The 26,306-nt window shown below is 47.5% G+C and overlaps 3 protein-coding genes and 2 pseudogenes across 6 annotated transcripts in view; 2 read left to right on the top strand and 3 right to left on the bottom strand.

Annotated features, from left to right (window-relative positions):
* Positions 1 to 1,014: 1,014 nt before the first annotated feature.
* On the bottom strand, positions 1,015 to 6,581 carry RAB13 (RAB13, member RAS oncogene family). 2 transcript variants are annotated; one of them, XM_010329622.3, is made up of 8 exons: positions 6,240 to 6,581; positions 4,950 to 5,010; positions 3,132 to 3,192; positions 2,827 to 2,904; positions 2,029 to 2,118; positions 1,841 to 1,906; positions 1,696 to 1,749; positions 1,015 to 1,527 (listed from the first exon to the last, which is right to left on the bottom strand). In XM_010329622.3, the coding sequence occupies exons 1-8, from the start codon at positions 6,457 to 6,459 to the stop codon at positions 1,453 to 1,455; spliced, it is 705 nt and encodes a 234-aa protein (XP_010327924.1). In that variant the 5' UTR covers positions 6,460 to 6,581; the 3' UTR covers positions 1,015 to 1,452. The 2 variants fall into 2 exon arrangements, with proteins under 2 accessions (XP_010327924.1, XP_003941919.1); XM_003941870.4 differs by having other exon boundaries at positions 6,336 to 6,543.
* Positions 6,582 to 10,021: 3,440 nt separating this feature from the next.
* LOC101043291 (surfeit locus protein 2-like) lies at positions 10,022 to 10,778 on the top strand (annotated as a pseudogene).
* Positions 10,779 to 15,250: 4,472 nt separating this feature from the next.
* Positions 15,251 to 16,680, top strand: RPS27 (ribosomal protein S27). 2 transcript variants are annotated; one of them, XM_003941872.4, is made up of 4 exons: positions 15,251 to 15,289; positions 15,602 to 15,710; positions 16,045 to 16,155; positions 16,590 to 16,680. In XM_003941872.4, exons 1-4 carry the CDS (start codon positions 15,284 to 15,286, stop codon positions 16,616 to 16,618), a joined length of 255 nt encoding a protein of 84 aa, XP_003941921.1. In that variant the 5' UTR covers positions 15,251 to 15,283; the 3' UTR covers positions 16,619 to 16,680. The 2 variants fall into 2 exon arrangements, with proteins under 2 accessions (XP_003941921.1, XP_074246041.1); XM_074389940.1 differs by having other exon boundaries at positions 15,251 to 15,521.
* Positions 16,681 to 17,954: 1,274 nt separating this feature from the next.
* Positions 17,955 to 26,306, bottom strand: part of NUP210L (nucleoporin 210 like) — a 140,980-nt gene continuing 132,628 nt past the window's right edge. For both annotated transcript variants that reach the window (XM_039460004.2, XM_039460005.2), the window contains 3 exons: positions 19,671 to 19,775; positions 18,258 to 18,332; positions 17,955 to 18,180 (listed from right to left, as the gene is read on the bottom strand). In XM_039460004.2, the coding sequence (XP_039315938.1) occupies positions 18,083 to 18,180; positions 18,258 to 18,332; positions 19,671 to 19,775 (278 nt within the window). In that variant the 3' untranslated portion in view covers positions 17,955 to 18,082. The remainder of the gene's footprint in view (positions 18,181 to 18,257; positions 18,333 to 19,670; positions 19,776 to 26,306) is intronic.
* Positions 22,912 to 22,993, bottom strand: LOC120360294 (small nucleolar RNA U3; annotated as a pseudogene).

Raw genomic sequence — 26,306 nt, 5'->3', positions numbered from 1 at the left:
GCTGTTTTTGTTAAAATTTACTTGTCCTGGGGCTGGGTACAGTGTCTCATGCCTGTAATCCCAGCACTTTGGGAGGCCGAGGCTAGCAGATCACTTGAGCCCAAGAATTTACGACCAGCCTGGCCAATATGGCAAAACCCTGTCTCTACTAAAAACACAAAAATTAGCTGTGCATGGTGGTATGTGCCTGTAATCCCAGCTACTCAGGAGGCTGAGGCAGAAGAATCACTTGATCCGGGGAGGCAGAGGTTGCAGTGAGCCAGGATCATGCCACTGCGCTCCCGGCTGGGTGACAGCGTGAGTCTCAATCTAAGAAAAAAAAAAAAATTGCTTGACCTTCTGCTTGTAAGTAACACTCAAGGGCTATATTAACTGACTATTACGGCCAGGCACGGTGGCTCATGCCTGTAATCCCAGCTACTCGAGAGGCTGAGGCAGGAGGTGAAGGTTGCAGTGAGCCGAGATCACACCACTTCACTCCAGCCTGGGTGACAGAGCAAGACTCTCTCAATAAATAAATAAAGTAACTGACCATTGTGCCTGGCACTTGTAGATGTTCAACATATATTTAAATTGCTCAGTATACATCTGTGAATATAAACTTCTCATTTTCCACACCAATAAAAGCAGATATTAATGCCTATTAAATACCTAAATGGATTGCTGGCAGAATCAAGAAGCTTGCAAAAATCACGGATAAACACGAGCTGCAGTTATGTCCCTGAGGCTAGGGCTGTTAGAGTCCCTCCCTGTTGGAATTTCTTGTGCTCAGGACAAGGCTCTGCCCACAAAGGCCCCATAGTGAAAAGAGGATATCCAGACCTTCACTTTATCTCCTGCTGTTTGCTATTTTCCTTACCAACTGAACGGTGGGGAAGAGACAGGGGTAGGATTAGTCCTGGTTCCACAGAAACCCAGCCTGACTGAGGTAGATCAAACACTCTGGAGACAAAATAATTGGATTTGTGTGGAGAACAATTCTGACAATAATCCAAGTTACCCAAACCAGGAACATTTGTGCAAACGGTGGCCTTTAATACCAAGAAAGACCATGAAAAGTGACAGAACAGGAACAAATCTTCAGAGTAGTGCCGAGCCAGCCGTTCGCAGGACGCTAAACCCTGATGTAGTAACAGAATAATCAGTGTATTTGCATTTATGTTTGCTCTGAAAACCCAGGGAAGGTCTGAAGCCTGAGGCCATCTCCCCTTCCGTTCCTCCTCTCTCTCTCCCTGCCTCCTCACCTCCTTTCACTTCCTCAATTTCTCCCCTCCCTTCTCCCTACCTCTCTCTTCTTTCTTTTCTGCTTGTCCCTTTTCTCCATTTTCTTCTCATTCTCTTTACCATCTACCTGTCTGTCCCTGCAAGCCCCTCTGCTGTTTCTCCCCTGCTCACTCCCTCTGCCCTGTTCCCTCAGGTCAGCTTCCGGGGTGGGGAGGCGAGAAAGGGTCCTCAGCCCAGGGAGCACTTGGTGTTCTTCTTGTCGCAAGTTTTCAGGTCAGTACTGGGAGGCTTGTTGCCGTTTCCCTAGAGGGAGAAGGGCACAGGGGTCACGGTGTGAATGGCTGGTTAGGGCATAAATTGTTTGAAGTGAATCTACCCTCATGAGAAATCTCAGCATCGCTCCTCTCCTCAGTTTTTACCAACACACACACACACCCCAGAGTTGTACCTAGCCCAGCAAAACCAACTTACTGATCTCCGGCCTCCTGACTTGAGCAAGATGTCCCGGGCCAGGGAACTAAAAGCCTAAAGTGGGGAATAGAGTCAGTTTGGAGGGGAGGAGAATCTACCTTCCCGTACTTCCTCTCTTGGTAGGGAATGGGCGTGTGGAGCTCACCTCATCCACATTCATACTGGATTTAGCACTAGTTTCGAAAAATCGGATCCCATGCTCTCGAGCCAACTATAAGAGGTGAAGTGGGAAGGCGAGAATTGAAGTAGGGGCGGCAGCCAAGTCCTCTGCAGTGCTACCTCCTCTCAGCCCTCCCAGCCCATTTCTAGAACATTGCCCAGCCTGGCCCTCACCTTATTGGCCTGCTCCTTCTGCACCTTCCTCTTGGCCTCCATGTCACATTTGTTTCCTAGCAAGAGGCGCTCCACCCCAGCAGAAGCATTCTGCAGGAAGAGACAAGTAAAAGATCCTGCCAGCCTGGCGCAGTGCCTTAGGCCTGTAATCCCAGCACTTTGGGAGGCCAAGGGGGGCTGATCACGAGGTCAGGAGATCGAGACCATCCTGGACATGGTGAAACCCTGTCTCTACTAAAATACAAAAAATTAGCCAGGCGTGGTGGTGCACGCCTGTAGTCCCAGCTACTCAGAAGCTGAGGCAGGGGAACTGCTTGAACCCAGGAGACGGAGGTTGCAGTGAGCTGAGATCGTGCCACTGCACTCTAGCCTGGTGACAGAGCAAGACACCATCTCAAAAAAAAAAAAAAAAAAAAAAAGCTGGGCGCGGTGGCTCAAGCCTGTAATCCCAGCACTTTGGGAGGCAGAGGCGGGTGAATCACAAGGTCAAGAGATGGAGACCATCCTGGTCAACATGGTGAAACCCCGTCTCTACTAAAAATACAAAAAATTAGCTGGGCACGGTGGCGCGTGCCTGTCATCCCAGCTACTCAGGAGGCTGAGGCAGGAGAATTGCCTGAACCCAGGAGGCGGAGGTTGCGGTGAGCTGAGATTGCGCCATCGCACTCCATCCTGGGTAACAAGAGCGAAACTCCGTCTCAAAAAAAAAAAAAAAAAAGTTAGGTCCTGCCTATCCTGATGGACCCCTTCATCCTCCAGGTTCTACCCAGTTCCCCCATTTCTTTTGGAGGTCCTCACCTCCTTGATGCTTTTCATCCAGTTCTGAATATTCTCGAAAGATTTCTCATCCGTGATGTCGTATACTAGGATAATGCCCTGGGAGATGACAAAATTCACCTTGGACCATACTCCTGTTGAGGCTTCCCACTGCCCTGTAAGTGACCCTGCAAGTTCCATCCATGGGTCTAAACACTAGGCCATGTTGAGCCTGCTGCGATCCACACTGCGCCCCTCCCATTTTTACCTGCCCCAACCCTGACCCTTTATATTCATAAAACCATATTCTGTTGCCTTCATCCTTTGCCCAGACCCATACTTCATACCATGGCTCCACGGTAGTAGGCAGTAGTTATTGTCTTGAATCGCTCTTGGCCAGCCGTGTCCCTAAAGAAGGTTTCACAGGATGGAATAGAGGAAAGAATTCTCCAATGGAGGAATTCTTTCTCTCGCACATGAATTTAGCTTTTGCAATATGGTGGGACAAGAGAATAAGAAAACTGTAAAGGGGAATGGGATTAAAGACAGTTGAGCTGATTTCCAGAGATGGTAGTGGCCCAAGAAAAAAGATGTCTCTTGCTTATTCACTGAATGATTGCTATGTATCAAGCACTGTGCATGTGTGACTTTACCTAATTCTTACTCTCTGCTTGTAAGACAAGTATTATTGTCCCTATTTCAGAAATGAGGAAACATGCCGGGTGCAATGGCTCATGCCTGTAATCACAGCACTTTGGGAGGCCAAGATGGGTGGATCACCTGAGGTCAGGAGTTCAAGACCAGCCTGGCTATCATGGTGAAACACCATCTTTATAAAAAAAAAAAAAAGAAAGAAAAGAAAAAAAAAAGACCAGCCTGGCCAACATGGTGAAACCCTGTCTCTACTAAAAATACAAAAAATTAGCCAGACATGGTGGCAGGCGCCTGTAATCCCAGCTACTTGGAAGGCTGAGGCAGGAGAACTGCTTGAACCCGAGAGGCGGAGGTTGCAGTGAACCGAGATTGCTCCACTGCACTACAGCCTGGATTACAAGAGCAAAACTCCGTCTCAAAAAAAAAAAAAAAACGCCTGGTGCAGTGGTTAAAGCCTGCAATACTCCAAACACTTTGGGAGGCCGAGGTGGATAGATACGAGGTCAGGACTTCACGACCAGCCTGGCCAAGATAGTAAAAATACACAAAAATTAGCCGAGTGTGGTAGCAGGTGCCTGTAAGCTACTCGGGAGGCTGAAGCAAAGAATCACTTGAACCTGGGAGGCAGAGGTTGCAGTGAACCGAGATCGTGCCATTGCACTCCAGCCTGGGAGACAGAGCAAGACTCTGTCTCAAGAAAAAAACAAAAGGTTGGGCACAGTGGCTCATGCCTGTAATCTCAGCACTTTGGGAGGCCGAGGAGGGTGGATCATGAGGTCAGAAATTCAAGACCAGCCTGGCCAACATGGTGAAACCCCGTCTCTAATAAAATACAAAAAATTAGCTGGGCATGGTGGCTTGTGCCTGTAGTCCCAGCTACTCAGGAGGCTGAGGCAGGGGAATTGCTTGAACCCAGGAGGCAGAGGTTGCGGTGAACCAAGATCACACCGCTCGCTGCACTCCAACCTGGCGACAAAGAAAAACTCCATCTCAAAAAAAAAAAAAAAGAGGAAACAGATTTGGGTAGGTTGAATAATTAATGAAGGTCAGGAAGCAGATAAGTAAAAGAACTGGATTTGAGCACCAGTCTGCTCTGATATATCATAGCATAATGCCTCCACTAAGCTTAATATCACTTAAACACCTTCAGGGTCTGTACTTGGCTTTCTGGACTCACCCTGGTTTGGAGAAAACAGTAGACTTAGAGTCAAGTCTTAATTCCGCCATTGCCATTTAACTGCTCACAGCCTGTTTCCACATTATAACTGAACAGTTGTTTGTTGTCAAATTAAGAGAATCCTCTGCAGCCAGAGGAGGCAAGAGTTACAAAAAAACTGAAACTAGTTGAGAGGGCAGGAAGAGAGATGGAAGGACAGCTGAGTGCATCAAGAGAAACAGATTAGAAGTGCTAGAAAGAGCAATGGGGAATGAGAAATGAAACAAAATATCAGGAAAAGCATGTAGGAGGTAAATGGGGAAGTCTGGCTAGGCTTCCCAGGGGATTCACTTACCAGACTTGCAGTTTGATCTTCTTCCCCTCTATATCCACAGTGCGGATCTTGAAGTCAATTCCTAGGGGTAGAAGGTGTGCACTGAAGTTGAGACATGCATTGCACACCTGTAAAACTGTGTGATGGGAGGGACGGGGACCGAGCAGTGTCAGCACCAGAAATTCTGCAGGGAAGGCACTTGAGGAGCAATCTTGTTGGAAATGCCAAGCTAAGAGAATTTTCCCAAAGCTGTATTTGTACAGCAAGAATACTATTTTTACTTAGATTTTATGGATTTTGGGAGGGAGAAGGTGTGAAAATTCTGCATGGAGGCTTAAAGATTCTTAAGCCACCTCTTGGGTCCCTTCAGCTATGCCAGCTAACAACTCTCTGAATTCAGTCTCTCCCTCCCTCCAAAAATTACTTTCACATTCCTCTTTTCTGTTTTCTTAGAGCCTTCTACTATTGGTATGCCACCCGCCCTCCTCGAAAACAGTGAGGAAAAAAAGTAGCTGAAGCCAGTCTATGTGAATTAACTAGTGGGCCAAACTTGGCACTAGGAAAGTCTGAGGCTGAACAGGATTACTCTTGAGACAGTTAGGAAAGAGGGGCATTTTTCCTTTTCCTTTGTAACCAGAATTGTCATAAGAGTCTTCCTATTTTCCAAACCAGAGGAGATGAAGAAAGATGAGAAGGGAGGAGGGGAGACAGTGTTCTTCTCAGTAGAAACTTGGACACCTCCCCCAAGCCTGCTGGGGGCCCCTGGGAGGAGGATGAGTCACCAGGCTGACTCAGAGACCCCAAAAGTCCCCTCATTTCCATGTCCGTCACCAAGCTGGCTATGTATTCCAGATCACAGTCCTTGGGCCACCCTCCAGCACACTCAGCCACCTTGTTCCACTCTTCCCAAACTCCTGTTCAGCTGAGGTGCAGGAAGAGTGGGGTGGGAAAACTGGGAAGTAGATGGAGAGGTGGGGACGCAGTGGGAGAGTTTGAAGCTCAGCAGGACTGAAAGAGGCTGGAGGATCTGGAGAAAAAGATGCGTCCCAGAGGGATAGGGGAAACGTGGAGGGTGGATCGAGAGAGTTCCAGGTGGTGAGGATGGGGAAGAGGGGCTCAGAGGAAAACAGAGAAGGGTTCTTGTGGATTTGGAGAGACTAAGGAGATGGTACCAAGAAAATGAGGGGCTGGCAGCAGTTGAAGAGTTACCTGAAGGCCTCAAAGAGGTGAGAGGTTTGGTTAACTATACAGAGACATGCAGGGGGAGGGGTCAGAGCCAGGGGTTGAGGAACTAGAATTTAGGAGCCTTACTGTAAGGGAACTGAAGAGTGGGGTCACTAGTAAACCGGGAGCCTGAGACTGAGGTCACAGGAGAGTCGGGGTCTGGGACATGGCCAGCGGGCTCACCGATGGTGGAGATGTAAGTGTTGTTGAAGTTGTCCTCTGCAAAGCGAATGATCAGACAAGTCTTGCCCACCCCCGAGTCCCCGATCAGCAGCAACTTGAAGAGGTGGTCGTAGGCTTTGGCCATGGCGGACACCGGGGGAGCCGGGGGTGGGGTGGGGAGCTCCTGGCACTGGTAGGCGGGATTGGACGGCTGGCAAACAGCGGCACGGAGCCCTGGCCAGGAAGTTTTCCTCCCTCTCCGCCCAGGCTCCGGGAAAGAGAGGCGGCACTCCTCCGGGCTCCACCCCCTGCCCGCCCACACCCTCCGGCCTCTGATCTCTCTGTTTTCCCTTCCCAGCTTAGGCCGGTCTGTCTGTCTCGCTATTTTCCACAGCCTTTTTGTAACTGTAGTTCCCCCCAGAGAGGCTAGGGTGTAGGGAAGTAGAGGTTTAACCACGACGAGCAGATGAAGATAAATTTTAGAGGGATCAGGGGAAGGGAAAAGAGTTTTGGGAATAAGAGTGAAGGTGGGAAGGGCACTGGAAACTGACAAAAATTTGGGACTGAATTTGGGAGGTGCTATTCAACGAAGCTAGGAGATGAATTATGATCGTTTTCTGGGGCAGACTAAAAGCCAGTCCTAGAATTTTAATGTTAGTGGTCCAAGCCCTTAGTTCTAAGGATCCTAATTCCCTTTGAAAAAAGCGGGATGGGCAGAAGTAGGTTATTTGTTGAGTCAGTCTGCCCCCTGGTGGAAAAGGATGAAAACGTAAATTAGTTACAAAGAATCGGCCCCATCACCCCAACACACAGAGCCCCACCTAGACACATCCTGGAGCTTCAGTTGAAACGATCTCCCTTATGGGGCCCCATGTGTGACTTCTCTGACCAAATAGCTTAGGAAAACAGAGATTTGAACTATAAGTGTCATTCTTCACATGGATCTTTTAATATGGCCTGTTAAGGTGCAGTATTCCTGAAACCTCACTCAATAGGCTGTGAATGCGTAGCCTTGGTAACCAGGAAGCTGAAAATGGGCAGCGTGGCTATAAAGAAACAAGTTTATCTCTGCCTTTAGAAAAAAATTATTCTTGCTATATGTGTGCTGGGGGGTGAAAAAATTACCAAAAAAAAGGAAAAAAGTATTTAAGACCCAGTGCGGTGGCCGAGTGTGGTGGCTCACGCCTATAATCTAAACTCTTTGGGAGGCCTAGGGGGCTGGATTACAAGGTCAGGAGATTGAGACCATCCTGGCTAAAACGGTGAAACCCCATCTCTACTAAAAATACAAAAAATTAGCTGGACATGGTGACAGGTGCCTGCAGTCCCAGCTACTTGGGAGGCTGAAGCAGGAGAATCACTTAAACTTGGGAGGTGGAGGTTACAGTGAGCTGAGATCACGCCACTGCACTCCAGCCTGGGTGACAAAGTGAGACTCTGTCTCAAAAAAACAAAAACAAACAAACAAACAAAAACGGTGCTCACACTTGTAATCCAAGCACTTTGGGAGGCCAAGGTGAGAGGATCCCTTGAGCCCAGGAGTTCAAGGCTAGCCTGAGCAACATAGTGAAACTCTCTGCCTCTATAAAATAAATAAATAAATAAATAAGTCAGACATGGTGGTGTGCACCTGTTCTAGCCCCAGCTACTTGGGGGCAGAAGTAAGCAGATCCCTGGAACCCAGGAGTCCAAGGCTGTAGTGAGCCATGATTACGCCACTGCTCTCCAGCCTTGGTGATAGCATGAGATCCTGTCTAAAAAAGAAAAAAGAACTCAAAAAGAAAGAAAGAAAGAAAGAAAGAAAAAAGGCTCAGCGCGGTGGCTCACACCTGTAATGCCAGCATTTTGGGAGGCCAAGGCAGGTGGATCATGAGGTCAGGAGATCGAGACCATCCTGGCTAGCATGGTGAAATTCCGTCTTAAAAAAAAAAAAAAGAAAGAAAAAAGAAAAAAAGAAAGAAACAAATTATTTTTATTTATTTATTTATTTTTTGAGATGGAGTTTCGCTCTTGTAGCCCAGGCTGGAGTGCAACAGTGTGATCTTGGCTCACCACAACCTCCACCATCTCCTGGGTTCAAGCGATTCTCCTGCCTCAGCCTCCCGGGTATCTGGGATTACAGGCATGTGCCACCACATCCAGCTAATTTTATATTTTTAGTAGAGATGGGGTTTCTCCATCTTGGTCAGGCTGTTCTCAGGTGATCCGCCCACCTTGGCCTCCCAAAGTGCTGGGATCACAGGCCTGAGCCACCGCACCTGGCTATTTTTATTTTTATTTTTTTTTTGACACAGAGTTTTGCTCTTGTCACCCAGGTTGGAGTGCAATGGCGTGATCTCTGGTCACTGCAACCTTTGCCTTCTGAGTTCAAGTGATTCTCCAGCCTTAGCCTCCCAAGTAGCTGAAATTACAGGTGCCCACCACCAATCCCGGCTAATTTTTCTTTTCTTTTTTTGTATTTTTAGTAGAGATGGGGGTTTCACCATATTGGCCAGGCTGGTCTCGAACTCCTGACCTCAAGTGATCCACCCACCTAGGCATCCCAAATTGCTGGGATTACAGGAATGAGTCACTATGCCCGGCTTTTTTTTTTTTTTTTTGAGACAGGATTTTCCCATAAAAAATTAAAATAGGCCGGGAGCGGTGGTTTAAGCCTGTAATCCCAGCACTTTGGGAGGCCGAGGCGGGTGGATCACGAGGTCAAGAGATTGAGACCAACCTGGTCAACATGGTGAAACCCCGTCTCTACTAAAAATACAAAAAACATTATCTGGGCATGGTGGCGCGTGCCTGTAATCCCAGCTACTCAGGAGGTTGAGGCGGGAGAATTGCCTGAACCCAGGAGGCGGAAGTTACGGTGAGCCGAGATCCTGCCATTGCACTCCAGCCTGGGTAACAAGAATGAAACTGCATCTCAAAAAAAAAAAAAAAAAAAAAAAAAAAAAAAAAATTAAAATTAAGGCCAGGTGCGGTGCCTCACGCCTGTAATCCCAAGATTTCGGCAGGCCAAGGCGGGTGGATCACCAGATGTTGGGAGTTCGAGACCAGCCTGAACAATATGAAGAACCCCATCTCTATTAAAAATGCAAAATTAGGCCAGGTGTGGTGGCTCACCCCTGTAATCCTAGCACTTTGGGAGGCGAAGTGGGCAGATCACAAGGTCAGAAGTTCAAGACCAGCCTGGCCAATATGGTGAAACCCTGTTTCTATTAAAAACACAAAATTAGCTGGGCGCGGTGGCTCAAGCCTGTAATCCCAGCACTTTGGGAGGCTGAGGCGGGTGGATCACGAGGTCAGGAGATCGAGACCATCCTGGTCAACACGGTGAAACCCCATCTCTACTAAAAATACAAAAAATTAGCTGGGCATGGTGGCACGTGCCTGTAATCCCACTACTCAGGAGGCTGATCGCACCATTGCACTCCAGCCTGGGTAACAAGAGCGAAACTCCGTCTCAAAAAAAAAAAAAAAAAAAAAAAAAAAATTAGCCGGGCATGGTGGCATATGCCTGTAGTCCCAGCTACTCGAGAGGCTGAGGCAGGAGAATTGTTTGAACCTAGGAGGTGAATGTTGCAGTGAGCCGAGATTGCACCACTGCACTCTAACCTGGGTGATAGAGTGAGACTCTGTATCAAAAAAAAAAAGAAAAAGAAAGAAAATAAAAACACAATTCGGCGTCCTCAGGCTGCTGTGTGGGCAGCCAGACCATGAGCGAGCTGCCAGCTGACCTGTGGGCCTTCCTGCTAGAGCACCCAGGATGCAGCTCCAACTGGACGCCCACGAGGCGAGGTGCATCCTAACGGGTCACGAGCTGCACTGCCGCCTGCCCCAGGTCTACACCCGTGGCAAGAAGTACCAGCAGCTGGTCCACACCTCCCCGGCCTTGGACTACGCTGAGTTCGAGACGCACGTTGTGCCCAGCACCAAGAACCTGCATCAGTTGTTCTGCAAACTCACCCTGTGGCACATCAACAAGAGCCCAGAACATGTGCTGAGGCACACGCAGGGCCAGCGGCGCCAGCAAGCTCTGTGTAAATATGAGGAATGTCAGAAGCAAGGGGGAGACTACGTTTCTGCCTGCCTGTGCACCGGAGGAGGAGGAGGGAGGACCAGATGGAGAGTGATGGGCCTCGCCGGTGGGAAGCCTTCTGAGAGCCCACATCCAGTGATTAGAGGGAGCTCCAAGTGAGGACAGCATGACAGACCTGTACCCACCTGAGCTGCTCACCAGAAGGGACCTTGGAAGCATAGAGGATGCAGATGGCACTGATGGCTTTTTGACAAAGAGGAAAAGAAGGCAGAGCCCCCAAGAGAGAAGGCCACTGATGAGGGCAGAAGGGAGAGGGACGTGGACCAGCAGCTGGTCCGGAAGCATGGGAAGAAGCAGTTGGGCTAGTTGAAAAAGAAGTTCAAGAGTCATCACTGCAAACTAAGAGCTTCAGCTCCTGTAAACAGCCACGTTAATAAAAGCATATGCTGAGAAAAAAAAATAATAATACAAAATTAGGCTGAGCATGGTGCCTCATGCCTGTAATCCCATCACTTTGGGAGGCTGAGGAGGGTGGATCATGAGGTCAAGAGATCCAGACCATCTTGGCTAACATGGTGAAACCCTGTCTCTACTAAAAATACAAAAATTAGCTGGGCGTGGTGGCAGACGCCTGTAGTCTCAGCTACTTGGGAGGCTGAGGGAGGAGAATCTCTTGAACCCGAGAGGTGGAGATTGCAGTGAGCTGAGATCATGTCACTGCACTCAAAGCCTGGGGACAAAATGGTACTTTGTCTGAAAACAACAACAACAGCAACAACAACAACAACACAAAATTAGCCGGGCTTGGTGGCAGGCGCCTGCAATCCCAGGTACTCAGGAGGCTAAGGCAGGAGAAGAATCGCTTGAACTCGGGAGGTGGAGGTTGTGGTGAGCTGAGATTCCGCCATTGCACTCTATCCTGGGCAATAAGAACAACACTCCAAAAAAAAAAAAAAAAAAAGAACAACACTCCATCTCAGAAAAAAAAAAAGATGTGTATTGGTTGTAAGAAGGATCTTTTGGAACTGCACTTATCTTCATCACCTTCTATGTCCATATTTGTCCTTTCTCTTTTTTATTTTTATTTTTTTAGAGACAGGGTCTTGCTAGCTGCCCAGGCTGGAGCGCAGTGGCACAATCCCACTACTGATTAGCATGGGAGTTTTGACCTGCTCCGTTTCCCACCTGGGCTGGTTCAACCCTCCTTAGGCAACCTTGTGATCCCTTGCTCCCGGGAGGTCACCATATTGATGCTGAACTTAGTGCGGGCACCCGATCTGCATAGTGCACTACAGCCCAGAATTTCTGGGCTCAAGCAATCCTCCAGTCTCAGCCTCACGAGTAGCTGAGACTATAGGCACGCGCCACTGTGCCCAGCCGTTTTTTTTTGTTTGTTTGTGTGTTTTTTTTTTAGATGGATTCTTGCTCTGTCACCCAGGCTAGAGTGAAGTGGCACAACTCGGCTCACTGCAACTTCAGCCTCCCAGGTTCAAGTGATTCTCCTGTCTCGGCCTCCTGAGTAGCTGGGATTACAGGCGGGCACCACCACACCCAGCTAATTTTTTTTTTTTTTTTTTTTTGTATTCTTAGTAGAGACGGGGTTTCACCATTTTGGTCAGGCTAGACTTGAACTCTTGACCTCATGATCCGCCCACCTTGGCCTCCTAAAGTGCTGGGATTATAGCCATCAGCCACCTTGCCCGGCCTGTCCCTTCTCAAGCACAACTATTCAATCTCCTTTTGTCCATTCTCTCCCCTGTCATTATCTCCTTGAGTCTTCCCTGTTTCTTCCCACTGAACAAACCATGTCCCACTTGTCCTCTTTATTTATTTATTTATTTATTATTTTTTGAGGCAGAGTCTCGCTCTCTTGCCCAGGCTGGAGTACAACGGCATGATCTCAGCTCACTGCAATTTCCACCTCCCAGGTTCATGAGATTCTCCTGCCTCAGCCTCCCAAGTAGCTGGGATCACAGGTACCCACCACCACACCTGGCTAATTTTTTTTTGTATTTTTAGTAGAGACGAGATTTCACCATGTTGGCCAGGCTAGTTTCGAACTCCTGACTTCAAATGACCTACGTGCCTCGGTCTCTCAAAGTGCTGGAATTACAGGTGTGAGCCACTTCGTCTAGCCTATTTTCATGTTTTTTAGAGACAGGGTCATTCTACCACCCAGACTGGAGTACAGCGGCACTATCCTAGGTCACTGCAGCCTTAGGTTCCTGGGCCCAAGACATTCTTTTTAGCCTTCCAAGTAGCTGGGACTACAGGCACAAGCTACCACACCTGGCTAATGTTTCAATTTTTTGTAAAGATGAAGTTTCATTATATTGCCCAGGCTGGTCTTGAACTCCTGGCCTCAAGCGATCCTCCTACCTCAGCCTCCCAAAGTGCAGGGATTACACTATGGTGTGGGCCACCATGCTCAGCTTCACCAGTCCTTTAAATTACTCTTAAATTTTCATGAATTAACCTGATAAAAATCCCTCAGTTATTTTTTCTTTTTCTCTTTTTTTTTTTTTTTTTTTTTTTTGAGACGGAGTTTCGCTCTTGTTACCCAGGCTGGAGTGCAATGGCGCGATCTCGGCTCACCGCAACCTCCGCCTCCTGGGTTCAGGCAATTCTCCTGCCTCAGCCTCCTGAGTAGCTGGGATTACAGGCACGCGCCACCATGCCCAGCTAATTTTTTTGTATTTTTAGTAGAGACGGGGTTTCACCATCTTGGCCAGGTTGGTCTCGATCTCTCGACCTTGTGATCCGCCCGCCTCGGCCTCCCAAAGTGCTGGGATTACAGGCTTGAGCCACCGCGCCCGGCCCTTTTTTTTTTTTTTTTTTTTTGAGACGGAGTTTCACCCTTGTTACCCAGCTGGAGTGCAATGACGCATTCTCGGCTCACCGCAACCTCTGCCTCCTGGTTTCAAACAATTCTCCTGTCTCAGCCTCCCAAGTAGCTGGGATTACAGGCATGTGCCACCAGGTCTGGCTAATTTTTTGCATTTTTAGTAGAGAAGGGGTTTCACCATGTTGGCCAAGATGGTCTCGATCTCTTCATCTCGTGATCTACCCGCCTCGGCCTCCCAAAGTGCTGGGATTACAGGCCTGAGCCACTGTGTCCAGCCTATTTTTTCTTTTTATCTTATTTTGCCTGGATCTGGACTTTTCATCGTCAGCAATATATTATTCTTGCTCACCTCTCTGAAGTGTACTTTTGCTGGCGTATACCTACTTTCAATGGAACCTAATTTTTAATTTAATTTAATTTAATTTTTTGAGACAGGGTCTCGCTATTGTTGCCAAGGCTGGAGTGCAATGGCACGGTCTCAGCCACTGCGACCTCCTCCACCCTCGATTCAAGCGATTCTCCTGCCTCAGCCTCCCAAGTAGCTGAGATTACAGGTGCCTGCCACCACGCTGTCAAGGCTTCATATGCAAGCCTGGAGTCTGAAAGTCTGAAGTCCTGCTTGCCTTGGCTGATGTCCCCCGGCCCCCCTCCCACCCCTGCGTTCGCCATTGTCCCTAATTGCCCAGCAGCAGAGCTTCCCCAGACAAGCCCCTCACCCAACCCTGCCATCTTAACTGTTCTTATGATAATGTAAACACCTCTCCCCCAACCCTGCCATTGTAACTGAACTTGTGGTCATGTATACTCATCCTTGCCCCTACCCCCCCATCACAGTAACTGAATTTACTCTGCAACACCCCTGCCCTCCAAGAAACCACCCAAACCTATAAAACCAACTCCTATCCCACTGCCCTTTGCTAATGCCCTTTTTGGCTTTAGCCCACCTGCACCCAGGTGAATAAACAGCCATGTTGCTCACACAAAGCCTTTTTGGAATATCTCTTCATTCAACGCGCACGTTTTTCAACACACGGCCGGTTAATATTTGTATTTTTAGTAGAGACGGGGTTTCACCATGTTGGCCAGACTGGTCTCGAACTCCTGACCTCAAGTGATCCACCTGCCTTGGCCTCCCAAAGTGCTGAGATAACAGGCGTGAGCCACCGCGCCTGTTGTTAAATATGGGTAAATTAAACCAACAGAAAAAGAGTTAAGAATCTAAGTAAATTCTGAACACTACACTGGTCTCTGAAAAAAAAAGAAAAGAAAAAAGGATATAGGTAATTAAAAAGTAGTACAGAAGCCGGGTGCAGTGAGCCAAGATCGCGCCACTGACTCCAGGCTGGGCAATAGAGTGAGACTGCATCTCATAAATAAATAAGTAATTTTTTTAAAGGCCGGGCGCGGTCCTGTAATTCCAGCACTTTGAGAAGCCGCGGCGGGCGGATCATGAGGTCAAGAGATCGAGATCATCCAGGCCAACATGGTGAAACCTCGTCTCTACTAAAAAAAAACAAAAAATTAGCTGGGCATGGTGGCGCGCGCCTGTAGTTCCAGTTCCTCGGGAGGCTGAGGCAGGAGAATTGCTTGAACCTGGGAGGCGAAGTTGCAGTGAGCCAAGATCGCGCCACTGCATTCCAGCCTGGCGCCTGGTGACAGAGGAAGACTCTGTCTCAAAAAAAAAAAAAAAAAAAAAAAAAAAAAAAAAAAAGAAAAGAAAAAAGAAAGTACGTAACTCTCGGATATGGCTCCTTCTCTTTGGTGTTTTCCTCAATCTTTCCTATTAGGCTTCAATTGTCAAGATACGGCACAAAATTTTAAAAGTGTCCATTTATCCCTTGATAGTGATCAAACGCTGACCTCAAGATACCAAGGTAGCCCTCTCAGCATGGTGACACATCTGTGTCACAACCATCAGCTAAAGACCTTCCGAAAATGACAGCTCCCTTGTCTCCCCACCGCGGTAGACCCAAGTAGGACCTCCCAAACATGGCGGCACAAGGGCCTTGCGTCACTTCCTGTAGTGTGTCCAATATAAGGGGCAGGATTTCCGCTTTCGCTCCTTTCCGGCGGTGACGACCTACCCACGAGAACATGCCTGTGAGTGCTTTGGTCCAGGTTTCGGCGGAGATCTCGCTCTTCTGTCCGCACGCTCCCCTTACGCTGATTTCGGATCGTAGAGGGTCCTCATTTGCCCTCTGCACTTCTTAGGACATTAACTCCAGGGACCGCAGCGGCCCACGGGCCACCCGCATAGACGGGAGCGGAGAGGAGATAAGATGGCGGCCCAGCTGCGCAGACACCAGGGGCTGCGAGGGGCGAGCTCTCCCCGGTGTGTGACAGTCGGGGCTGTTTTTGACCATCCCCTTTTCGCCGTTGGTTTCTAAATCTCTGCATTTCTGTCCCTCTTAGCTCGCAAAGGATCTCCTTCATCCCTCTCCAGAAGAGGAGAAGAGGAAACACAAGAAGAAACGCCTGGTGCAGAGCCCCAATTCCTACTTCATGGATGTGAAATGCCCAGGTGAGGAGACGGCTTGCTGTAGTGGGGAAAGCACTGGACCTCAACACTTGGAAAAAGTTGAGTGAGCTGTGTCGTATCCGTGAAGCTGTCCAGCTTCAGCTTCTTCGTCTGTGAAAGATTTTCCCTGATATTCTTAAAATTAGGATGTATGAAACTGGCAAAGTTTTGCATCTCAGAAGGAGTTATTCATTTCGGCGTGATCGTCCATCACATTTCACATCCAACCCCTATCTTTTTTTGTGTTGGGAAACAGTAATGGATGACCAGTTGGGCATAAATGCAGGAAAGATATGGGTGTAATAGAGGAAGAAAACGTTATCTGATTTTCTTTCAGGATGCTATAAAATCACCACGGTCTTCAGCCACGCACAAACGGTAGTTTTGTGTGTTGGCTGCTCCACTGTCCTCTGCCAGCCTACAGGAGGAAAAGCAAGGCTTACAGAAGGTAAATGGTTTACTAATGTTGTCATTTGGGGCCTTTTCTTTGTTTTTGTTTTTTGAGTTTTTGCTTTCTAAAAATGAAAACACTTCTCAGGATCTTTCAGCCTTTTTTTTTTTTTTCTCCTTTTTTCTTTGGATTTTTCAATCTTTCAGACAAGAAGTATTGGATTTGATGTTTTTTTCCTTTAAGTAGATACTATCAAGAACTACATACTAATCTCAAAGCACTACTGTCTAAAGCTGGGGTCAGTGGGCAGTAAAAGGGCTCAAGTTGATATGAAGTGACCCAAATGATATAAATGATTCGGTATCTAAGACTAGAAAAATAAAAGATGTAGCTTTCTGTGGGTGGATCACCTGGCATCTGCTTGTTTTGTGGGGGAGGTGGGCAGAACACCTGGGCTGTCATCAGTTAATCTCTGAACCTTTTTCCTCCAGGATGTTCTTTCAGGAGGAAGCAGCACTAAAAGCACTCTGAATCAAGATGAGTGGGAAACCATCTCAATAAACACATTTTGGATAAATCCTGTTTATTGTCTTGTTTAACTGTTAGGAATTTCCTGTCTCAAGTATTCAGGGGCAACCAGAAAGAGAAGATTAGAGTCAGTTCGGGCAAGTAAGTGGCCAATTACTTTAAAAATCCATTTGGAAGGCATTTTAAACCACCTAGGCTCATTGGGTTTTAAAAAAAAAAAACAACTATTTTTTTTTATTGAGAGTGTTCCTCTGTTGCCTGGCACCAGGCTGGAGTCCAGTGGTGCGATCTAGGCTCACTGCATCCTCTACCTCCTGAGTTCAAACAAGTCCGCCTCAGCCTCTGGAGTAGCTGGGACTACAGGCACACGCCACCATGCCCGGCTATTTTTTGTATTTTAGTAGAGATGGGGTTTCACCATGTTGGCCAGGATAATCTCCATCTCTTGACCTCGTGATCTGGCTGCCTTGGCCTCCCAAAATGCTGGGATTACAGGCAAGAGCCACCTTGCCAGGCCTGTTTTTTTTTCAAACTGCCTTGGCCTCCCGAAGTGCTGAGATTACAGGCATGAGCGGCTGTGCCTGGTTTTGTGTGTGTGTGTGTGTCTGTGTGTGTGTGTGTGGAGACAGTCTTGCTCTGTTGCCCAGGCTGGAGTGGCTTCAATCTTGGCCCACTGCAACCTCTGCCTCTTCAGGTTCAAGTGATTCTCCTGCCTTAGCCTCGCAAGTAGCTGGCTCTACAGGTATACATGCCACCACACCCAGCTACTTTCTCTGTTTTTAGTAGAGACAGGGTTTCACCATATTCGCCAAGCTGGTCTTGAACTCCTGACCTCAGGTGATCCACCCATTTCAGCCTCCCAGCATGCTGGTGTTACAGGCATGAGCCACCTCGCCTGACCATGTATTTTTTTTTTTTTTTTAAACGGAGTTTCGCTTTTGTTACCCAGGCTGGAGTGCAATGGCACGATCTCGGCTCACCGCAACCTCCGCCTCCTGGGTTCAAGCAATTCTCCTGCCTCAGCCTCCTGAGTAGCTGGGATTACAGGCATGCGCCACTATGCCCAGCTAATTTTTTGTATTTTTAGTAGAGACGGGGTTTCACCATGTTGACCAGGATGGTCTCGATCTCTCGACCTTGTGATCCACCCGCCTCGGCCTCCCAAAGTGCTGGGATTACAGGCTTGAGCCACCGCGCCCGGCCTGTATTTTTTTTTTTTTAAGGGAAGGGGGAATGGAGAAGCCGTGTGTGTTTTTTTTTAACCAAGTTTTTTTTAGAATTAAGAGCTGACAGTTAAAAAGTAACTGTCAATTCAACACACCAGTTTTACAGCTTAGGGTCTTTTATAGTTCTTAGAAGCCTTGTCTGGAAACAGTGTACAAGTGGCTGTTTTTGTCTAGGACTAGAAATCTTCATTCCCCTACAGTTAAGAGGAACTTGTCCAAGCAAGCAGAGGTTAGTTCCTTATACTCCATAACCAATGTTGCAGCCGACTTTGAGCTGGTGGAGGCTGTGGACTCATGAAGGGAGGGGGAGAACTTGTGTTAAGAGAACCTAGAAGTAAAGAGGGAAAGGTTGAGTGAATTAAATGTGTATATCTGAGCTTTTCAGATAAGGACTGATTTTTTTACCTGGCTGTGGTGTTCCTAGAGTTGGTACATACACAACTGGAACGGTTTGTATCTTGTTTAGGAAGGCGCTGTATGCTGGAAAAAGGACAAAGGAAATGTCACAAGGCATGTCTGAGGAAGGCCTTAAAAAGGGCAAAGTCAACTCTAGGGTGAGATTTAATACTGCTAAAGTAATTCTTCAAAATAAGTAACAGTAATACACTATTACAGGAAGTTTCTATCCTAATTTAATCAATTTTAAGAGTTTCAGCTTTTGGCTAAAAGATGTGTGATGTCCTACTTAAAAACATTTTTTTAGACCGAGTGTGGTAGCTCATGCCTATAATCCCAGCACTATGGGAAGCCGAGACCAGCAGCTCATCTAAGGTCAGGAGTTGGAGACCAGCTTGGCCAACATGGTGAAACCCATCTCCACTGAAAATAACAAAAATTAGCTGGGCATGGTGATGGGTGCCTGTAATCCCAGCTACTCCGGAGGCCAAAGCAGAATTGCTTGAAACCTGGGCAGCAGAGGTTGCAGTGAGCTGAGATTGTGCCACCACACTCCAGCCTGGGCAACAGTGGGACTCCATCTCAAAATTTTTTAAGTCACAGGATGTCACTGCAGTATAGAGGCAAAATCACTGTTAACTGCAGACTTGAATTCCCTGGCTCAAGCAATCCTGTCTCAGCTTCCCTAGTAGCTGGGACGTGTGCCACCACACCCAGCTAATTTTTAAGCTGTTTTGTAAAGATAAGAGTCTCACTGTTGCCCAGGCTGGTCTTAATTCCTAGCCTCAAGCCATCCTCCCACCTGGGCCTCCCAAAGGGCTAGGATTACAGGTGTGAGCCATGGCACGCAGTCTGTTGTATTACTTGAGTTATCCCTAACTACGAATTGCAGCCAGAAGAGCTGTGAAGCCTCAAGATTTAGCAGTGGTTTCCACATCTGAGTGGTGTGTGTTTGCCAGATCCAGTTGCTTCTTGGTAGTAAGTTGAGGAGGACTTTTTTTTGAAATGGAGTTTTCCTGTCACCCAGGCTGAAGTGCAGTGGCACGATCTTGGCTTACCTCCGTCTCCCAGGTTCAAGTAATTTTCCTCCCTCAGCCTCCCAAGTACCTGGGATTACAAGCTTGTGCCACCACACCTAGCTAATTATTTTTAGTAGAGATGAGGTTTCACCTTGTTGGCCAGGCTGGTCTTGAATTCCTGACCTCAGGTGATCTACCTGCCTCAGCTTCTTAAAAAGTGCTGGAATTACAGGTGTCAGCCACCTCGCCCAGTGGAGGAGGACCTTTAATCCACTAGGTGACTCGGACTAGGGAGGCTTAGTTTAAACTGCTTGTTAAAATTGTGATAAGTAGCTAATATTCATCCTTAATAGTTTGTGAAATAAAATGGAGTTTACATGTCAAAGTCCACAGTACTCTTTACCTAGAAAGATGAAAGCTGTTGATGACAGCACTGCAAAGAGGGTCAAGAGCAGGATCTGGTAAGAGCCACTGAATCGCTTGATGATGCCTGAATCTTCACGATGATCTATGCATTCATTGGTGGTAACAAAACAAGAAAATAGTTATTTAATAACACAACCATGGGCAGATGCTGCATTTTTAAAATTAATTTTTTGAGATGGAGTCTGGCTTTGCTGCCAGGCTGGACACGATCTCGGCTCATGGCAACCTCTGATTCCCAGGTTCAAGCAGTTCTGCCTCAGCTTCCCCAGTGGCTGGGATTACAGGCACACACCACTATACTCAGCTGATTTTTGTATTTTTAGTACAGACAGAGTTTCACTATGTTGGCCAGAATGGTCTCTATCTCCTGACCTCGTGATCTGCCTGCCTCAGTATCCCAAAGTGCTGGCCATCACGCCCAGCTAATTTTTTATTTTGAGACAATCTTGCTCTCGCTCTGTCCCCCAGGCTTAAGAGCAGTGGCATGATCTCAGCTCACTGCAGCCTCCAGCTGTATTTTAAAATTTGACTAAAAATAGTCATAAGAGTATCTACCAGAAGTAATCAAAACCCATTAGAGACAAGAGCTTCAGGTGTGAACTATGCTTGGTTCATCCACCTCTTTTTGACTTCTTCCTATCTCCAGAGTAATAAAACTCTCCAATTCTTGAACCTCTTATTTCTTCCTCTTAGATTACAAAGGATGCTTTAAATCCTCTGCTACTTTAAAATGCTTGCCTTTCCTGTGCACTTTAACCCCAGGTAACATGCTTCCCTTCACTAAACTTGTGATAGTATGCTGATTCCATTTACAATTGTAATCTCTACCTTAAAACTTTTTTTTTAGATGGGAGTCTTGCTCTTGCCCAGGCTGGAGTGCAGTGGTGCGATCTCGGCTCACTGCAACCTCTGCCTCATCCTCCCAAGTAGCTGAGACTACAGGTGCCTACCACCATGTCCAGCTAATTTGTGTATTTTTAGTAGAGGTAGGGTTTCACCACATTGGCCAGGCTGGTCTTGAACTCCTGACCTTGTGATCCACCTGCCTTGGCCTCCCAGAGTGCTGGAGTTACAGGTGTGAGGCCACTGCACCTGGCCGAAACATTTTTTTTTTTTTTAGATCATGTGACCTCTTAAATCCAGGGTACCTTTGTGTCCTACTCAGGATGTCATTTCTTTGGAGCACTCTGATTTGCATCTAATCTTACCCTCAATAAAACTTTACGCTTTTTTTTTTTTCTTTTAAAAGATGGGGTTTAGCCGGGCGCGGTGGCTCAAGCCTGTAATCCCAGCACTTTGGGAGGCCGAGGCGGGTGGATCACAAGGTCGAGAGATCGAGACCAACCTGGTCGACATGGTGAAACCCCGTCTCTACTAAAAATACAAAAAATTAGCTGGGCATGGTGGCACGTGCCTGTAATCCCAGATACTCAGGAGGCTGAGGCAGGAGAATTGCCTGAACCCGGGAGGCGGAGGTTGCGGTGAGCCGAGATCGTGCCATTGCACTCCAGCCTGGGTAACAAGAGCGAAACTCCGTCTCAAAAAAAAAAAAAAAAAAAAGATGGGGTTTCACCCTTATGGCCAGGCTGGTCTTGAACTCCTGTCCTAAGATGATCCACCCACCTCGGCCTCCAAAGTGCTAGGATTACAGGTGTGAGCCACCGTGCCCGGCCTGCTTTTTTTTTTTCCCTTTTGGAGACAGGGTCGCAGGCTGGAGGGGAGTGGTGCAGTCATGGTTTACTGCCCTCCCAAGTAGCCAGGACGTGCACACATCACACCTGACTTTTTTTTTTTTTTGAGACGTTGTTTCGCCCTTGTTACCCAGGCTGGAGTGCAATGGCGCGATCTCGGCTCACTGCAACCTCCGCCTCCTGGGCTCAGGCAATTCTCCTGCCTCAGCCTCCTAAGTAGCTGGGATTACAGGCACGCGCCACCATGCCCAGCTAATTTTTTGTATTTTTAGTAGAGACGGGGTTTCACCATGTTGACCAGGATGGTCTCTATCTCTTGACCTCGTGATCCACCCGCCTCGGCCTCCCAAAGTGCTGGGATTACAGGCTTGAGCCACCGCGCCCGGCCTGACTTTTTTTTTTTTTTTTTTTTTTGAGACGGAGTTTCGCTCTTGTTACCCAGGCTGGAGTACAATGGCACGATCTTGGCTCACTGCAACCTCCGCCTCCTGGGTTCAGGCAATTCTTCTGCCTAAGCCTCCTGAGAAGCTGGGATTACAGGCACGCACCACCATGCCCAGCTAATTTTTGTATTTTAGTAGAGACGGGGTTTCACTGTGTTGACCAGGATGGCCTTGATCTCTTGACCTCGTGATCCACCCGCCTCGGCCTCCCAAAGTGCTGGGATTACAGGCTTGAGCCATCGCGCCCGGCCGACTTTTTTTTTTTTAAGACAGAATTTTGCTCTTGTCTCCCAGGCTAGAGTGCAATGGACGACCTCAGCTCACTGCAACCTCTGCCTCCCAGGTTCAAACAATTCTCCTGCCTCAGCCTCCCAAGTAGCTGGGATTACAGGCACCTGCCACCACGCCTGGCTGATTTTTGTATTTTTAGTAGAGACAGGTTTTCACCATGTTGGCCAGGCTGGTCTCAAACTCCTGACCTTAGGTGATCCACCTGCCTCAGCCTCCCAGAGTGCTAGGATTGATTACAGGCATGAGCCACTGCACCCGGCCAACTTTTTTTTTTTCAGACAGTTTCACTCTTGTCACCCAGCCTGGCATGCAGTGGCATGATCTTGGCTCACTGCAGCCTCCACCTGCTGGATTCAAGCTATTCTTCTGCCTCAGCCTCCTGAGTAGCTGGGATTACAGGTGCCCACCACCACACCCAGCTAATTTTTGTATTTTTAGTAGAGACGGAGCTTTCACCGTATTTACCAGGCTGGTCTCAAACTCCTGGCCTCAGGTAATCCACCCACCTCAGCTTCCCAAAGTGCTGTGTTTACAGGCATGAACCACCTCGCCTGGACTTACTTTTTTTTTTTTTTAACTCCTGGATAATTTAAATTTTTTCTTTAACTTCAATTTTTGGTAGAGATGAGGTCTCGCTAGTTGCCTAGGCTTATCTTGAACTCCTGGGCAAGATCCACCCACCTCAGCCTCCCAAAGTGCTGGGATTACAGGCATAAGCCACCGTACCCGGCTGACTACTGTAATGATGAAGTGAGAAATATTGTTTAGATCTGGCAATAGGAACATGAATATATCTGTAGATTCCTTTTTTCTCTATATTCTGAGAAACTTTTCCAGTAATGAACTGTGGAAATGATCCCTAAAAGTATAATCAGTGAATTCTGTTGGTGACAAAAGCACACAATACTGCAGATAGTATGATGGTTGGTTGCCTATATTAATAATCAGTGGACAGCCAGGCACAGTGGCAAGCACCTATCATCCCAACTACTGGGGAAGCTGAGGCAGGAGAATCGCTTGAATGGGGAGGCAGAGGTTGCAGTGAGCTGAGATCATGACACTGCACTCCAGCATGGGTGACAGAGTGAGACTACATCTCAAAAAAAAAAAAAAAAAAAAAAAAAAAACCAGTGGAAGTGCTAACTTTTAGTGGTCCATTGAAAATAAAAGATGCAGCCGGGCGCGGTGGCTCAAGCCTGTAATCCCAGCACTTTGGGAGGCTGAGGTGGGTGGATCACGAGGTCGAGAGATCGAGACCATCCTGGTCAACATGGTGAAACCCCGTCTCTACTAAAAATACAAAAAACTTAGCTGGCCATGGTGGCTCGTGCCTGTAATCCCAGCTACTCGGGAGGCTGAGGCAGGAGAATTGCCTAAACCCAAGAGGCGGAGGTTGCGGTGAGCCGAGATCGCGCCATTGCACTCCAGCCTGGGTAACAAGAGCGAAAACTCCGCCTCAAAAAAAAAAAAAAAAAAAAAAAAAAAAAAGAAAATAAAAGATGCACAGCTAGGCGCGGTGCCTCAGGCCTGTAATTCCAGCACTTTGGGAGGCCGAGGTGGGTGGATTGCTTGAGGTCAGTAGTTTGAGACCAGCCTGGCCAACATGGTGAAACCCCATCTCTACTAAAAATACAAAAATTAGCTGGGCGTGGTGGCATATGCCTCTGGTCCCAGCTACTTGAGGCCAAGGCGGAAGAATCGCTTGAACCCAGGAGGTGGAGGCTGCAGTGAGCCGAGACTGCACCACTGCACTCCAGCCTGGCAAAGAGCAAGACTCTGTCTCAAAAAAAAAAAAAAAACCCAAAAAATTATCCAGGCATGGTGGTGCATACCTATAGTCCCAGCTACTGGGAAGGCTGAGGCAGGAGAATCATTTGAACCTGAGAGGTGGAGGTTTCAGTGCACTGCACTCCAGCCTGGTGACAGAGCAAGACTATGTCTTGGGGAAAAAAAAGAAAAAAGAAAAATGCAATTTTTCTGTACTCGGGGGTCATGGGCACCTTGAATTCTATCTATGGACCCTTGTGGGGATCCATGGTCTCTAGATTTAAAAACTCTGCTCCAATGCATTCTGATGGTATCGAGATTTTTTTTTTTTTTTTAATTTCTGAGACAGGGTCTTGCTCTGTCACCCAAGCTGGAGTACAATGGTGCGATCATGGCTCACTGCAATTTCAACTTCCTGGGCTTAGGCAATCCTCCCACCTCAACCTCTTCCTAGGACTTCAGGTGCATGCCACCATCCCTGGCTAATTCTTTTAATTTTTAGTAGAGATGAGGTCTTGCTGTGTTGCTTAGCCTGGTCTCAAACTCCTCAGCTCAAGTAATCCTCCAGCCTTAGCCTCCCGAAGTGCTAGGATTACAGTTGTGAGCCACTGTGCCAGGCTACAGATACCTTGACATCTCAGTTTCCTAAGCTCTTGGGGAAAAATACCTACCTCCTAGAGTTATGAGAAGTAAAACAAAAAGCATATAAATGTGCTTAGGATGCTCATCAATACAAACCAGATTCTCATGTAATCATTAACAAAAACCTGTTTCCTATTAGGAGATATACTATAGTCTAGCTTAGTTAGTTCCCAGTAATTAAGTAGTTTCCCAGAACCAAAAAAAAAATTATGAAAAAAAAAGAGTAAAAAAGGCCAGGCGTGGTGACTCATGCCTATAATCCAGGCACTTTGGAGGCCAAGGCAGGTGAATCACCTGAGGTCAGGAGTTCAAGACCAGCCTGACCAACGTGGTGAAACCCTGTCTTGAAAAAGAAAAAAAAATTATGAAAAAAAAAAGTAGTTTCCCTTGAGGTGGGAAAGTGGGTGTGACGAATACAGTATAAGGAGACTGATGGTTCTCTAGCTTTTTTTTTTTTTTTTTTTTGAGACGGAGTTTCGCTCTTGTTACCCAGGCTGGAGTGCAATGGCGCGATCTCGGCTCACCGCAACCTCCGCCTCCTGGGTTCAGGCAATTCTCCTGCCTCAGCCTCCTGAGTAGCTGGGATTACAGGCACACGCCACCATGCCCAGCTAATTTTTAGTATTTTTAGTAGAGACGGGGTTTCTAGGATGGTCTCGATCTCTTGACCTCGTGATCCACCCGCCTCGGCCTCCCAAAGTGCTGGGATTACAAGCTTGAGCCACTGCGCCCGGCCTGGTTCTCTAGCTTTTCTAACACCTTTTCATAACTATGTTCCCATCGTACCCAAATGTGGCATTATTCCTAAACTAGGTAATGCCTGGAATCAGGATTTGGGGAAGCTAAATCTTGGTTCTAGGGCTAACATTGGCCTATTGCCTGATGCAAACGGATCTAGATACTTTTAAAAGACAACAAAACATTTATCAATAAGTTTAAAATAGGGCAAATAGTATACTTACAAAGCTGGCAAATTTGTGTTGAACTGACAACTATTCAAACTCATGTTAAACTGACAACTATTCTTTTTTTCTTTTTTTTTTTTTGAGACAGGGTCTTGCTCTGTCACCAGGCTGGGGTGCAGTGGCACAATCACAGCTCATTGTAGCCTCGAACTCCTGGTCTCAAGCAATCCTCCTGCCTCAGCCTCCCGAGTAGCTGGGACCACAGCTGCATGCCACCATGCCTGGGTAATTTTTTTGTACTTTTTTGTTGAGACAGAGTTTTGCATTGTTCCCCCGGCTGGTTTTGAACTCCTGAGCTCAAGGGGTCTGCTCACCTCTGCCTCCCAAAGTGCTGGAATTACAGACATAAGCCACCACCACGCCTGACCGACAACTATTATTATTATTATTATTTTTTGAGACCGAGTTTCGCTCGTTACCCAGGCTGGAGTGCAGTGGTGCAATCTCGGCTCACCGCAACCTCTGCCTCCTTTTCAGGCAATTCTCCTGCCTCAGCCTCCTGAGTGGCTGGGATTACAGGCACGCACCACCATGCCCAGCTAATTTTCTGTATTTTTAGTAGAGACGGGGTTTCACCATGTTGACCAAGATGGTGTGGATCTCTTGACCTCGTGATCCACCCACCTCAGCCTCCCAAAGTGCTGGGATTACAGGCGTCAGCCACCGCACCTGACAACTATTCTTTTTTATTTTTCTTTTAATTTTTTTATTAAGATGGGGTTTCAGCCGGGCGCGCTGGCTCCCGCCTGTAATCCCAGCACTTTGGGAGGCCGAGGTGGGTGGATCACAAGGTCAAGAGATTGACACCATTCTG

This window comes from Saimiri boliviensis, chromosome 19 (genome assembly GCF_048565385.1).
Source record: "Saimiri boliviensis isolate mSaiBol1 chromosome 19, mSaiBol1.pri, whole genome shotgun sequence".
In the NCBI taxonomy this organism is placed as follows: domain Eukaryota; kingdom Metazoa; phylum Chordata; class Mammalia; order Primates; family Cebidae; genus Saimiri; species Saimiri boliviensis.
The sequence above is the reverse complement of the archived record's forward strand: the minus strand, read 5'-3'. Positions and strand labels throughout refer to the sequence as shown.